This window comes from Perca fluviatilis, chromosome 2 (assembly GCF_010015445.1).
Source record: "Perca fluviatilis chromosome 2, GENO_Pfluv_1.0, whole genome shotgun sequence".
Taxonomy (NCBI): Eukaryota; Metazoa; Chordata; class Actinopteri; order Perciformes; family Percidae; genus Perca; species Perca fluviatilis.
The window spans coordinates 2,718,323-2,734,096 of NC_053113.1; the positions used below are offsets into that span (position 1 = coordinate 2,718,323).

General features: G+C 40.7%; 3 protein-coding genes across 5 annotated transcripts in view; all 3 read left to right on the forward strand.

The window, feature by feature from the left end:
- The window catches only part of LOC120571130 (zinc finger protein 664-like), a 181,974-nt gene that overhangs the window by 107,451 nt on the left and 58,749 nt on the right, over positions 1–15,774 (forward strand). The window lies entirely within an intron of this gene.
- LOC120571388 (chromobox protein homolog 1-like) overlaps positions 1–15,774 on the forward strand; it is a 73,533-nt gene that overhangs the window by 6,647 nt on the left and 51,112 nt on the right. For both annotated transcript variants that reach the window (XM_039820318.1, XM_039820326.1), the window contains exons 3-4: positions 11,336–11,571; positions 11,844–12,009. In XM_039820318.1, coding sequence (XP_039676252.1) covers positions 11,336–11,571; positions 11,844–12,009 — 402 coding nt within the window. The remainder of the gene's footprint in view (positions 1–11,335; positions 11,572–11,843; positions 12,010–15,774) is intronic.
- Positions 14,015–15,246, forward strand: LOC120571598 (zinc finger protein 2-like; the record flags this gene model as incomplete). Its single annotated transcript, XM_039820655.1, has 1 exon — positions 14,015–15,246. A coding segment is annotated over one exon (603 nt), but the record flags the coding sequence as incomplete, so codon positions are not given.

Here is a 15,774-nt window from a genome sequence, read left to right on the forward strand (position 1 = left end):
CGGTTCAACGGCTTGGTCAGCGCCATGAACTCGTAGCGGCCATTGGAGCTTCTGACAACCGGGCTTCCACCGCTGGGAACACGGTTGTCAGCTTTAGGAGAAGACATTTTATCTGTTAATCCTACCGACGTACACACTAAGGTGTTATGTAGTTGACCCACAGTGGTGAGCGGGTTGTTCATTTATTGTCACAAATATCATGTTTTCAAAAGCATCACACTAATTTTACCCCGGCCCAATTTAACCACTGGTCTCTCCGATGGTATTTCCTCTACCTCCGCTCTGCTCTTTTCTTTTCTTTTTTTTTTGCTCCGTTCTCAACTGGCGTAATAGTTGTGCGACACAATGAATCAATGACGAAATTCGTTGCCAACTTTTTTAATAATCAAATTTTATAGATTTTATCGATTCTTTATTGCAACCCTACGCGGACCGACTGAATGTGTAAGCAGCCTAAAAATATACATTTACTGACCACTGCTCTGAACTGAAACTCTCATAATCATACCATTCAAGGATTAGGTTACTAGTTATTTGCAGAAATTAACAGTTGTACTCTTTGCCTTAAAAGTAAGCAGAAGTTAATGTTACTCAGGAAATTTACCATGAAGATCCATTTTTTACAACACTAGAATATTATGCATAAATATCTCTTTCACTCTGTTTCTCCCTCTCTCTCTCATGGGCTAAAATATAAATGTCCTAAGTCATATTAACTTCCACTGCTCTCTTTTAAAGCAAAGTGTACAACTGTTCGTTTTTGCAAATGACAAGTGACTGATGGTTTCAGAGCAGGAGTTCATAAATGTATATTTTTAAACTCATTCAGTTGGTTCGTGTTTTATTTTTACAGAGACCGAGTTTCCTTCTCTACATATTATATGCTTTGCTCCCTTGTATATATGGACATAGAACAGAAAGACACTGAAGACATTGGACTCTAAAATCTAGAAACTATAAAGAGAATTAAGTGCAATAGCCCCCTGGACACAACAACCACTCTAAAGTAACCAGAGGGCTATTTCACAAAACCTAGATAATGGATTAGACTAACTTTTTTCTTTCTTTTTTTTACTTTATTGACAATAGAGCTTTGTGAACTGTCTGTGGAATAGATCAACAGAGAGGAGGGAAAGCAGAGTGGCCCTAAATGACAGCTAAACACAGTAAAGACTCATTGAGCTGAAATGGAAACACTGTGCTAAGATTAAGCCGATGTTTTCACCCATCTTCCCAAACTGTTGCCTGTTATGTAGATAGCTTCTCAGCCAGTTCAAATAACTCCCCTTATACCATACTGTTTAAGATTACTGATTCATCTGTCAGGATTTATTGCTTCTTTGTAGGCTTGACTTCTTCACGTCTGGTTCCTGAACGGTTTAGAATAGTTTGTTTCTTAGTTCAGACACATCAACACGTGGTCTCACACAGGCACTTACTCAGACATTCTGGGATAGGAGAAACAACTCTTTGGCTTGTTTGCATTTCTTAAAACCAATCACAATCGTCTCGGGTGCGCTAAGCTCCGGACGCAACGACTTTGGCTCTGCAAAATAGTCTCAGGAAGGAACTTGTTTTAGTGGAGCATTTTCACCCTGATAGAAGAAACACCATCTGCATTTTGACAGAGAGCAGGGCTCAGCTTTGAGACACACACACACACACACACACACACACACACACACACACACACACACACACACACACACACCGACACACACACAGAGGTAAGATGGAGTGAAGATACTCTAGGATAAATAGGTTTGAAATTATTTTTTTTGTTATTACAAAGGGAAGGTACCGTTGGGTACCGGAACAAAATTTCAGGTATTGTTACCGGCACCAGTAAAAATGTGAACGGTACCCAACCCTAGCCACATGTAATATAAAATGAAGTTAACTGTTGACACAATACGGTAAAGTGAGCTGTTTAAATTAGCTGCATACATGGCTAAACGTAATTTGCTCTCACCAGTGTATCACCCTGTGTAACATTACTTCACCCGCAGCAATCCTGCCACAATCGGTCCCAGAACATCCCAGTTAGATATAAAATGGCATAACGTTAAACATATTCTTTGTAAATCCTTACAATTAATCCCTGAAAGATCCAACCAGAGGGCTATTGCACATAACCAGGATAAGGGATTAAGCCGGGATATTCCTGTTATCCTGGATGAATTTAGCCTTAACTCGGTTTCACAAAAGCAGAGGCAGATAAGTTACCATGGAGATTTATTCTGTGCAGCTAGCCTGCTGCTGACCAGGCTAACAGCCAGGCTAACAGCTAGCCTGCTGCCGACTAGGCTAACAGCCAGGATTTATTAATCCTTGAGTCTTTTCTGATCACTTGTGGTTTTACCTTATTATTATTATGATGATGATGATGATGATGATGATGATGATGATGATGATGATGATGATGATGATTATCATCATCATCAGCCTGCATTAAAACACAACAGGTGTATATTGCTGATCATTTAACTACTGTTATTATTTAAAGTTGTTTTATAGTCTTAGTTCACTGGACCAGTAACTATATAGTGTAGACTACTGTACCTTCATGCTACAACAGGGAGAGAACACCCCAAAGGTTTTTGACCTTATATTTTGCTGGGGGGAAATTACTGATGAATATCCTCCGTTACATTCATGTTTACAATGCACATTGAAATTATCACTTAATTCTCTTTATAGTTTCTAGATTTTAGAGTCCAATGTCTTGAGTGTCTTTCTGTTCTAAGTCCATATATACGAGGGAGCAAATCATATAATATATAAAGAAGGAAACTCAGCCTCTATAATAAAAAATAATAATAGCGGACCGACTGATATATCTTAAAATATACATTTATGAACTACTGCTCTTAACTGAGCCATTCAATGAGTCACTTGTCATTTGCAAAAACAAACAGTTGTACACTTTGCATTAAAAGCGAGCAGTGGAAGTTAATATGACTTAGGACATTTATATTAGAGAGAGAGAGAGAGAGAGAGAGAGAGAGAGAGAGAGAGAGAGAGAGAGAGAGAGAGAGATGTATCATATTCTAGAGTTGTAGAAAATGGATCTTCATGGTAAATTTCCTGAGTAACATTAACATCTGCTCACTTTTAAGGCAAAGAGTACCACTGTTAATTTGTGCAAGTGATTAGTAGCCTAATCCTTGAATGGTATGATTATGACGGCTTCAATTCAGAGCAGTGGTCAGTTAATGTATATTTTTAGGCTGTGTTGTGGAAAACCTCTTTGGTGTTCGGTGATGAGGCTGGAAAATTGTCTGTCTGACACACTGGAGTTATTTTCTTTTCTTTATTCTTTTGCAAAAGAAGGAGACAGTTTAACAGACTCACAAGCAATCTGAGAAAGTGTGTCTGTGAAAAAAGAAACCTCAGGGTTTTTATAGCTGAGCATGAGATGGGAGGGACCGTTTTCCTGCTGACACTGCTTCTTTTACTGCTGAGCTTTAAGCTTTTTGCGGAAGTCTTCGTCAGGCCGTGGAATTCTTCCTCAGGCTGCTACCTCATGTAGAGGAAGTCTTCCTCAGGTCGCGGAAGACCTCCTCAGGCCGCTGCCTCATGTAGAGTGTGCATGAGGGAGACAGAGGGGGCCGCATAGGCTTGCATGACAGATACAGGAGAAGCTATGATCACCTTTTTAGAATAATAGAGTACTATACTGAATCCCTATAATGTGAATAATTTTATATAGATAGATAGATAGATAGATAGATAGATAAAAAAAATAAAATGATGAGAATATAAAAAAACATGGAGTAATGGATAAAATATGACAGAAATATCACACATCAGTATGAGAGATAAAAAATGTCCACTACATTGTTTAAACATATGGTTGGGTACCGAAACCCGGTTCCACTATGGAGCCAGTTCCTACGCAAACGGTAGTATTCGGACCGGATTAGAACGCAAATTTTGGTTCCTCATTTTGGTTCCAATTGAAATATTTCAGTGGAAACTGATAGAGAAATGGGTAAAGGGGTTGTTGTGTGTAATTATAATTTGAAGAAATATTGCAGTTAGCCTATTTGAAGGGTGTGATTTGGGTTATGTTTTTTTGTTATTCAATCTAACGGCTAAATGTTATTTAGACATTTAAGTTATTGTTCAGTAAACGGTACCTTTTTTGTTAAAGAGTTGTCTGGGGACAGTTATTCCAATACAGCACAATAGATTTGCTGGTTAAAAGTAGGGTGGTATATGACTAATCCAAAATAGGTAAACCTTCATGGTAGCTACCTTAAAGAAATGAACCCAAAAACTTCATCATTCCAGTCTGAAGTTACTCATTTATTTTGAGGCACCGTGATGCATCAAGATATCGAATCGCTGACCTGATAATCGGCAGACTTTTTTTCTTTCTCCCTTTTCCGCCGAATGGCGCACGTGTCCGCACGCGGTGTGAATCCCGTGTCCGCGCAATTCTCAGATATGCACTCTACAATCACTGCTGATAGACGGATCTTTGTACACGCTCCGAAACGGACCTAAAAATATCACACTTTCTCTGTAGTCTACCGTTAGCTAGCTACTGTAAATGTTCCTGCTCACCAAAACGGACGTAAAAGCATATTAACTAACTGCACATGATCACTAGTAAACATATTACACTTGCTCTACTAGTCTATCGTTCAAGACAAGACCCTGTAGCCTGGTGGTGGGGGAAGCAGGACAGCCTCCCCAAATTGTCTGCCCTTTCAAACTCCTACCTGTGTGTACAGGCCTCTTGGACATTGTCTGAGAGAGTTTTCTCCTGTGCAGGACCTGCCATAAGTCAGGACAGGTGTAGTATATTGCCAGAGGAGGCAAATATGGTCATTTTTCTGCAAAAGAACTGCTAAAGTTTGAAGCTGGTTGGCATACCAACGCAACAACGTTTATTTTGTTGTTACTTGTTAATAGTGTTAAATTATTGTACTTATGTGTTAGGTGACTTAGGTTTACATATTATATATTTAAGTACTTTAAAATAGGGCTGCAACAACGAATCGATAAAATTTGATTATTAAATAGTTGGCAACGAATTTCACTATCGATTCGTTTTGTCGCGCAACTATTAAGCCACTCGGTCGGTTTTCTTTATTTTCATGACTATTTACATTGTAGATTCTCACTGAAGGCATCAAAACTATGAATGAACACATATGGAATTATGTACTTAACAAAAAAGTGTGAAATAACTGAAAACATGTCTTATATTTTAGATTCCTCAAAGTAGCCACTCTTTGCTTTTTTGATAGCGCTGCAAACCCTTGGTGTTCTCTCAATGAGCTTCCTGAGGTAGTCACCTGAAATGGTTTTCACTTCACAGGTGTGCCTTGTCAGGGTTAATTAGTGGAATTCTTTCCCTTATTAATGGGGTTGGGACCATCAGTTGTGTTGTGCAGAAGTCAGGTTGATACACAGCTGACAGCCCTATTAGACAACTGTTAGAATTCATATTATGGCAAGAACCAATCAGCGAAGTAAAGAGAAACGAGTGGCCATCATTACTTTAACAAATGAAGGTCAGTCAGTCCGGAAAATTGCGAAAACTTTGAACGTGTCCCGAAGTGCAGTCGCAAAAACCATCAAGCGCTACAACGAAACTGGCTCACATGAGGACTGCCCCAGGAAAGGAAGACCAAGAGTCACTTCTGCTGCTGAGGATAAGTTCATCCGAGTCACCAGCCTCAGAAATCGCAAGTTAACAGCAGCTCAGATTAGAGACCAGATGAATGCCACACAGAGTTCTAGCAGCGGACACATCTCTAGAACAACTGTTAAGAGGAGACTGCACGAATCAGGCCTTCATGGTCAAATAGCTGGTAGGAAACCACTGCTAAGGAGAGGCAAAAAGCAGAAGAGATTTGTTTGGGCCAAGAAACACAAGGAATGGACATTAGACCAGTGGAAATCTGTGCTTTGGTCTGATGAGTCAAAATTTGAGATCTTTGGTTCCAACTGCCGTGTCTTTGTGCGACGCAGAAAAGGTGAACGGATGGATTCTACATGCCTGGTTCCCACCGTGAAGCATGGAGGAGGAGGTGTGATGGTGTGGGGGTGCTTTGCTGGTGACACTGTTGAGGATTTATTCAAAATTGAAGGCATACTGCAACCAGCATGGCTACCACAGCATCCTGCAGCGACATGCCATCCCATCCGGTTTGCGTTTAGTTGGACCATCATTTATTTTTCAACAGGACAATGACCCCAAACACACCTCCAGGCTATGTAAGGGCTATTTGACCAAGAAGGAGAGTGATGGAGTGCTGCGCCAGATGACCTGGCCTCCACAGTCACCGGACCTGAACCCAATCAAGATGGTTTGGGGTGAGCTGGACCGCAGAGTGAAGGCAAAAGGGCCAACAAGCGCTAAGCAACTCTGGGAACTCCTTCAAGACTGTTGGAAAACCATTTCAGGTGACTTCCTCTTGAAGCTCATCAAGAGAATGCCAAGAGTGTGCAAAGCAGTAATCGGAGCAAAGGGTGGCTACTTTGAAGAAACTAGAATATAAGACATGTTTTCAGTTATTTCACACTTTCTTGTTAAGTACATAATTCCAAATGTGTTCATTCATAGTTTTGATGCCTTCAGTGAGAATCTACAATGTAAATAGTCATGAAAATAAAGGAAACGTATTGAATGAGACTTCAGGTGTGTCCAAACTTTTGGCCTGTAGTGTATATATATTTGTGTGTTTTGTATAAATGAACTTATACCATGGTCTGGGTGAATACTCGATTCTGATTGGCTGCAGGGTGTCCATTAAAAAGTGATATAGGACACCTACTAAAGGAGTTCGGTGAAACTGACTGTTTACTGTTCTAAATTAATGCGCTACATTAAATTAACAAGGAAATATTGATTTGTTATTTCCAACTCGTCCTCTGAACACCACAGGATGGCGCTAAAACACACAGGCTGCAAGAAGTAAGTTATACTGGCCCTCTGGACTGACTTTGTTTTACAGCGAATAACGTTATCTCACATCCCGTTCACTGTTCAGGTCGCTGCTTCAGGCTGCGCCGTTGCAGCCGACAGTAACGTTACACATCGCGGATCAAATTCTTCGTAAAAGTCATTATATTGTTTTGGGGACAATAACATGGCTGGATAGCTAGCTTGTCTTGTTGTTCAACATACTGTCAAATTATTTTTACTGATTGCCAACTGTACACAATGTTATTGACTTTGGATCTTGCTAGTATAGCGTTAGCTTTCTGGCTCGTAGCTAAACTGAAGGGATCTACCAGTTGAGCGGACTATATAAATATCTCCGGTTGCTAAGGGAGGCAAGTCGTATCTAAGGTTCTTCCTAATTCCTGGTGGAGAGAACATTTGCATTGCATAAGAACCTGATGGATGGGAATGATTGTTCCAGGTTAGTCAGATTAGTCAAACCGTCAGGCGTAACCAGGGAAACGGAGTTATTGTTTGGATAAACTTTAGATTTCGATTGTAAAACTAATTAAAATATGAACTAATGTTTTAAAAATGTGTTATTTGGCAAGTGACCATGGACTTCGGCGGAGGCAACCGTCCAACGCGCAGCGGAAGACGGTTCACGCCTCGCCGTCGTCCATTAATGCCTGACAATGGACACCTCGTCGGGCATTAACCCTTACTTAACTTGCACTTACTACAATGATGGTAATTAATGAATAAGCTTCAAGTGTGTGTGTGTGTGTGTGTGTGTGTGTGTGTGTGTGTGTGTGTGTGTGTGTGTGTGTGTGTGTGTGTGTGTGTGTGTGTGTGTGTGTGTGTGTGTGTGTGTGTGTGTGTGTGTGTGTGTGTGTGTGTGTGTGTCTTGTCTTGTCTGTATCTGCTCTTTAGGTTACTTGCCTTTACACAACTATTAACAAAAACAACAAGTATGTATTGAGTTGATGTAATTTAAAGGTATTGTGGAGGATTTTCTTTTGCCGGTTGGATCATCAAGACTATAGGTCCTCCTAGTTGTCAATCATTCTGGTGCTATGTTTACGTAAGGCCGTCATACGTGCTCGTCCCTAGGTAGTTTTCGCTTTCAGCGCATGCGCACTTTCAGGTGTATATGTGTTGGTGTGGTGAGCTACGAGTGTCTACGAAATGTATGACAAGAAGAGAAAGGCCTCTGAAGAAAGAAACAAGACCAGAGTGTTTTTGGGAGAATATTTCACACGCTGGCGTGCGCTAAAAGCACAGGTTGGGCTTCCCACTGATGCCTCAGTCGTGAAGTTTCTACTCACAGGTAAAGTTTGAAATCACTGCTAGTAAAAGTTGATATAAGCAATGATTAGCGATGCTAGCCGTGGCACAAGTAACGCACTGCGCACACACGGTAAACATCTCAATTTGTGAAAAAGTGCAAATCTTCTTTTGGAAAGTAGGCTTGTATGAGCCATGCTGACAGCAACTTGTAAACAGTGCACTCTCGTGCACACGTTTAATAGGCGTTACGTCTCGGGAGCAGGTAGAGTGTTGCGCATGTGCATTTTTTCAAAAAGTGGAGAGGGCGGATCTTTTCTAAAATTCGGGAAAATCCTCCACTATACCTTTTTTAATGCTTTTTTGTTATCCGATTCATCGATTACACATTTAGTCGGTCCGTGATAGTCTGCCACGCTTTGTCTCGCAGTTTCACATTATAAACTTCCACAAGAAGCTGCTGCTCTCTTTGTATAAAGTATGAACAATGTGTATTCTCCATTTTAGCCTCAGTAAATCTGTTATCAACCTTGCACTCTGGTAAGGAAAGCCGTGAACGCTCATCTATCAGAAATACTTAAGCCTGACTCGACCTAGTCTCTCCTCCTCAGCCTGACTCCACCTAGTCTCTTCTCCTCAGCCTGACTCCACCTAGTCTCTCCTTCTCAGCCTGACTCCACCTAGTCTCTCCTCCTCAGCCTGACTCCACCTAGCAGATCTGCCAACATGTACGCATTTTTCGTACTCGGCATACATTTTGACCCTTAAGTACGCTTGTACAATTCGCTGCTCTCTAGGTACGCATTTTGTTACGTCTTTTATTTTGCCGGTTTCAATTTCTATGAAATCTATGACGTTGATTCTGCCGCTGAGTCACAGCGTGCAAGCGGAGTGAAAAGTCTTCTGTAGGCTGTAGACTGACTGACTGTAGACTTGCATGCCATGGCTGAACCGCCTCAAAAAAGGACCTTGCCTTCACATGTCCAGGCTACCTCATCAGGCGTTCTGCACCGTGTGGAAGACAGATTTCAATATCAGTCACGAAGGGGCAACAGGTAACCAACATAATCCCACTCTCAAATCCTGAGTCGGGTATGGCTGCAGCATGGAGACCTCCCGTCTCATGCCTCCCGTGCTTACTAACTTAACGGTGACTTCATTTTCAAAATATTTCACAATTGCGTAGGCTATTCTGAACATCGGAATTTACCGTTGGACATGCCCAGGCATGAGACAGGAGGAGCATGAGACAGGAGGTCTCTAGGCTGCGGCCGTACACTCTTGCAAATACTCCCCGCTCACCCCCCAAAATATAATGATTAGGGCTGTCAATCGATTAAAATAAATTAACTATTTAATTGCACAATTTGCTGTAATTAATCGCGATTAATCGCTTTTTTAAATTGGGACTGAAGCTTGTAATAATGGATATTTAAATGCTAAATCACTTAACTTTGCAAATATGAAGAAAAACAAACAAGGAAAGGTTCTGCTAAGTTCAGAATGTTTAATATCTTTCAGAACAACAATTTGGCTTAGTCCTGCTGAAGGCTGCTGGAAACGGCTAGAAACTGTCCGACTTGAGAGCAGATTTTTGTCACCGCCCCCGGCGGCTGTCGCCTGCTCTCGTCTACTTTACAGGCGAGGCGCAGTTCATCTCCAACGAGCCTATGTTCAGTCGGCGGCAGGGCAGTCGGGACTCACCCGGAAATGGCGATCAGAATGAGGTGACTAGTCTCTCAAAATCTGACGAAAATCTTCTAAACTGACCTTTGTTGAGCTGAAATAAAGACAGATTCAGCAACTGCAAGGCCTATTTCTCGCTTAAAATGTTTTCAGAAACGTGTTTCAGTGAACTATTTTAGTACAATATGAGATCGTATTCTGAACGGCCGCCATGACAGTCTGGCTCTCAATATCCGGAGAAAACAAACCCATGTGACGCGTTCGTCCAATCAGCTGCCAGTTTTCATTACTTGGGCAACAATACAGAGTAGCGCCGCCTGCTGTTATGTAGACGTATTACGTTTCTCAGCCGCCACATGAAGTAAACAAACACAGCTGCGTTAATTTTGTTAATTTTTTTTAACGAGTTAAATATTAAAAAATTAACGCGTTAATTTTGACAGCCCTAATAATGATATTAAAAATAAAAGGATGATATGAAAAAAATGTTCATAGTGTCAATAGGCTAGCCTATCACACCCGCCATCCTTCCCATTAGTTGGGGGCAGTTAGAAAAGTGGTGGAATGGCTAGAAAACTAGGTTTTAGACACGCCAGGTACTGATTAATGTAAGATAAAGGTAACAGTTAGGCTATTTTTTTAGCCTAATTGAATTTATGAACATAAATAATGACCTTGACATCATAACAGGGAGTCCAGCTGTGACGAGCTCAGTTAATGATGCATAGCATACAATAGGGCTATTTGCTAGGCCAAACTACACCTACAACCATTCATCCACTCCATTCCTCTACACAGTAATACTAATGTATTATAATCTAGGAGGGTTGTACTCATAACATTTCTTCAAGGTTGGCAGGTCTGCACCTAGTCAGCCTCCGCCTGTCTCGACCTACTCTCTCCTCCTCAGCCTGACTCGACCTAGTCTCTCCTCCTCAGCCTGACTCGACCTAGTCTCTCGTCTTTAGCCTGACTCGACCTAGTCGCTCCTCCTCAGCCTGACTCGACCTAGTCTCTCCTCCTCAGCCTGACTCGACCTTCGTGAAACGCACCAAGTCAGGCTGCACAGATAAGACTAGGTCAAGCCTTGCTTTGTCTGTCATATTTATAAATTCTGCTTTTGTGAAACCCTGGCCTGAGAGAACCAACCTGGCCTGCCTTGTTGCATGATCAAAACGTTCTAAACTTGCCATTTTCAGTGTGTAGCTTGCTAGCTCAAAGTTTGTTGTTGTTTCCCAAAAGAAACTTGAGTTTTGCAAGGCGAGGAACATCTGGCGATTTTCTGGTAAATGAACTGTCGCTGATTGAGGCTGAAGTCCTATGGATTGGTCACCTCATCAGCCCTTGCATTTTCTCCATTCAAACAGAACATTTGAATATAGTAAAACACACCTCCCATTAGTTCTTCTAACCCTTGTATCATTATCTCTGCACGTTTCCCCTTTGGGTCTACCAAAGGAGCCCTCAGCAGACGTCAAGCTGGCGACCGTAGCAGGAAAGAAGGCCGAGGAGGAGCAGCCTGCAGCACCTCCTGCAGCAGTGAAGGAGGAGGAGGAGGAGCAGCCAGCAACAATAGCAGAAGCAGCAGCAGCAGTGAAGGGGGAAGAGGAGGAGTATGTGGTGGAGAAAGTTTTGGACCGCAGAGTGGTGAACGGAAGAGCAGAGTTTCTGCTGAAATGGAAGGGGTTCTCAAAGTATGAGTCTATAATATTAATACTTGGTGTTCTCTATTTATTTATATAGTATTTTGTTCATTTAAAAATTGCAAATAATCTACAGCATAAATTTTGGCATTGTCATGCCCTAAAAGTTGAAAGTCTTTTGACACTAAGTTACAGACCTGCAAAAAAACTTACAAAATGTCAACAGAAAAAAGGAATAATACAAATTAGCGGTTAGATTGAGAATGTATTGCCTAAAAACAAAGCCTGAGGAGATTTTCTTCTGTCTGCACTCACCTTTCCAGTGAGGATATCACATGGGAGCCGCAAGACAACCTGGATGTCGACCTTATCACCGAGTACATGCAGAAACACAACGAGAAGGAGGAGGAGAAGAAGGGCAAGAGGAAAGTTGTCACCGAGGCCTCGGGAGACTCAGAGGAGCGAGGGAGCAAGAGGAAGAAGGAGGAGGTGAGCGAAGGAAAGAGGTTACTCCAGACTGAAGAGTCCCAGAAATCTAATCTCAATATTAATGAATATTAATACAGTGCAAAAAAGGGAGGAATTTAAAGGTACTCTAAGCGATTTTTTTTTTTAGGCTATAACATTTTTTGTCACATACAGCAAACATCTCCTCACTATCCGCGAGCTGCCGGTCCCCTGAACACACTAAAAAAAAATGCGGTCTCTGTAGACAGCCTAGGGTTCACAAATGGCAACAAAAACAAAGTGGTCCAACCTGGACTATGCAAACACGCATAAACCGTGTTCCAGTGTCATAATGTAATCTCTGAGATTATTCCTTCAGGGTTGAACCGGGCAGATACATCAGTTTTCATCAGACTCACCCTGGGTCGGATTAATTGAGTCGCCAAAATACCAGCGTGAATCAAATCCCCTACTTCAGCGTTAACCGTCAAGCCACTAAACCTGTATGGAAATACACGTCTGCTGAAATGTTAAATTAGTTAATGATCCGACACGAGACAACTCTCTCTCTCTCTCTCTCTCTCTCTCTCTCTCTCTCTCTCTCTCTCTCTCTCTCTCTCTCTCTCTCTCTCTCTGCATGCACACACACACACACAGTCCTGTCCTGGTGGTTGATGAACACAGATATGTGCTGATTAGTTCTCATAACGGGCCCGATGGGTAGCACACTGCCACGAGTCCATGACACTAATGTCTGATTACTCCACATTGTCATTGTGATATTTTGTGATTACATTCTGAATCTGCAGCGTTTTCCGTCAGGTAAATATAGTAGTAATGTCTTCCTCTGATGCTACTGTAGAAGTAGCCTACACTGTAAGGCTATACAGTGGAGGTGCATATTAAGTGGTGTGGGGTCCTTCTGTAAGTAATTTTGGGGGTATAATTTGGTTTTGATGAATTCTACAAGCAGCAATACCACAGGCCAAGTAATCGCCCATTCCAAACAGGCACATTTTCAACGGGCACTGCACTAGTTTTTGTTAGCAATTTGTTTTTTAGCAAAATACTGAAAGCAGCAGAACTGAGTAGGCTACATTTTAATATCTGTTAATTTATCACAAGTTATATCATTATCGCGATATTCAACAATTTTAGGGCATATCGCATATTTTCCTGATATCATGCAGCCCTAATAACTACCCTGAAATTGTGTCCGATGCCGCATAGTGTCGCAATATTTTCATCTGTATCTGTTTCATCTTTTATTCTAATTTAATATGTAAATAGTTGTTTTCTTTCTAAATGATCTGATAATGTTGTGTAGTCATTGTTTTTTCACCTTTGTTTGACTAGTTTATAACTCAACCCATTATTACTAAACCTAGCCATCACGCACCGTGCCGTCACATCCTGCGCCACACACCACCGCCAGTAAATTCTCAACCTGTGGGAAACACTGAGAAGAGCCCGATGGCTTCCATAGTAACATGTCTGCAACCAGAAGAACTTTACCTTTATTTTGACATCAAATTGATGTATGTATTTCAAAAGGTTTGAATGGGATTTAAAGGATGAAAAATACCCAGAATGTATGAAAGGTTTGCGTTATTTTAAAGTTACCATGGAATTTCTAACTGAAAGTAAAACTGAAGAGTGAGCAAATGTTTTAGTTTTTAAATTGCCAATCATTTTAATGGGGAAACTTGCCGAAAAAATGTAGAATATTTCTGAACTTATTAAAGTTATGAAAAGTACATTTGTTTCCATAATAACATGTCTGCAATCGGCACATATTTTCCTTCATTTTGTCATAAATTATTGTATGAAGAGTGAAAATTGTGAGTGAGCGCAAGTCCAGGGTTTAAAGAAGGTTGTTCACTAACTCTCTCTCTCTCTCTCTCTCTCTCTCTCTCTCTCTCTCTCTTGTCTGTTGCTATAGAAACGGAGAGGAGGAGAGGGACCCAAATGTCACCACTGTCAACACTGTGACAAATCCTTCACAACATCTGTATATTTAAAGATTCATCAGAGAGTTCACACTGGAGAGAATCTACACATCTGTGATCAATGTGGGGCAGCTTTCACAAAAAAGAGTCACCTAAAAACACATCAACGCATTCACACTGGAGAGAAGCCTTACAGCTGTGATCTGTGTGGTAAAACCTTTTCTCAGAGTAGTACCCTAGGAATCCACAGACGTGTTCACACTGGAGAGAAGCCGTACTGCTGTGAACAATGTGGGAAATGTTTTACTCATCATACTTACCTTAAAGAACACCAGCGCATACACACTGGAGAGAAGCCATACTGGTGTGAACAATGTGGGGAAACATTTTCTCAGCGTGGTACCCTTAAAATACATAAACGCATTCACACTGGAGAGAAGCCGTACAGCTGTGATCTATGTCGTAAAACTTTTACTCATAGCAGTAACCTTAAATCTCACCAGCTCGTTCACGCTGGAGAGAAGCCGTACTGGTGTGAACAATGTGGGAAAACTTTTTCTCAGAGTAGTAACCTTAAAACACATCAACGCATTCACACTGGAGAGAAGCCTTACAGCTGTGATCTATGTGGTAAAACCTTTTCGCAGAGCGGTAGCGTTAAATTTCACCAACGTGTTCACACTGGAAAGAAGCCGTACTGAGAAGAAGTATTTGTTCTTAATTAATCACTTTGTAAGTACAATTTACAAAAATCCCCATCGCTGTTTACTAAGGTGATGTCAAATTGCTGAAATATTCAGTTTATTGTCACTTAAGATGAAAAAAATCTTTAATCAGAACATGGCTGCTGCTTAAAAAATGACTTGAACAGTTAATGTGTCTAAACTGCGTCTGTGGCGCCGCCATCTTGGACAGACAACTGATCTTAAAGACTCAGAAAAAGATTGTTGTACTGCTTTTGGATGTTCATGTGAAAGAAATGCTAAACTAAGCAACATGGAATAACATTTCACGGATGAAAAATGTGTTTTACAATATTATACTATTACTAAAGTGTTGTATTTAATATCACAAAAAGTAACATTAATCCTTCTTTTAAGCTAACCGTAACTTAAGTGACTGTCCTGATACTGAATTGAGCTAATGCTAGCTTGTGTCAGGTTATGTATGTTTTATTTGAGTGATTATTAATATCTCAGTAAGATGCTGAAAACTGTTTGTTATGTGTGTCACTGAACAGTTCCTCGTATCATTCCCCTTAGACCCCCATGTGAAAAAATCCAGACTTTACATCAGAAATATATAAATGTTTACAGCCTGGTACAAAAAACGGTTTTGGTCTATGAAGCTAATTTCACACTTCATAACAGCTGTTTATGAAACTCACCTGTTTAAATTTTATCAAGGCTTAAATCAGCAGACTGTCACTAGCTTCAAAATATTTTGAAAAAGTTTGGTAAGAAAACCTGCATTTTAAATGTAATCAACTATCCTGTATTATAAATACATGTCTGGCATTTGTAGTAAACTGCTTGAAAATCAGTTGGAAATTCAGCGAGAAATTATGATCTTAATTGGTTAGCCGTGTCAACATATCGGCAGAAGTTTGGACACACCTTCTCATTCAATGTGTTTCTTTATTTTCATGACTATTTACATTGTAGATTCTCACTGAAGGCATCAAAACTATGAATGAACACATATGGAATTATGTACTTAACAAAAAAGTGTGAAATAACTGAAAACATGTCTTATGTTTTAGATTCTTCAAAGTAGCCACCCTTTGCTTTTTTTGATAACTTCACAGGTGTGCTTTGTCAGGGTTAATTAGTGGAATTTTTTCCCTTATTAATAAAAA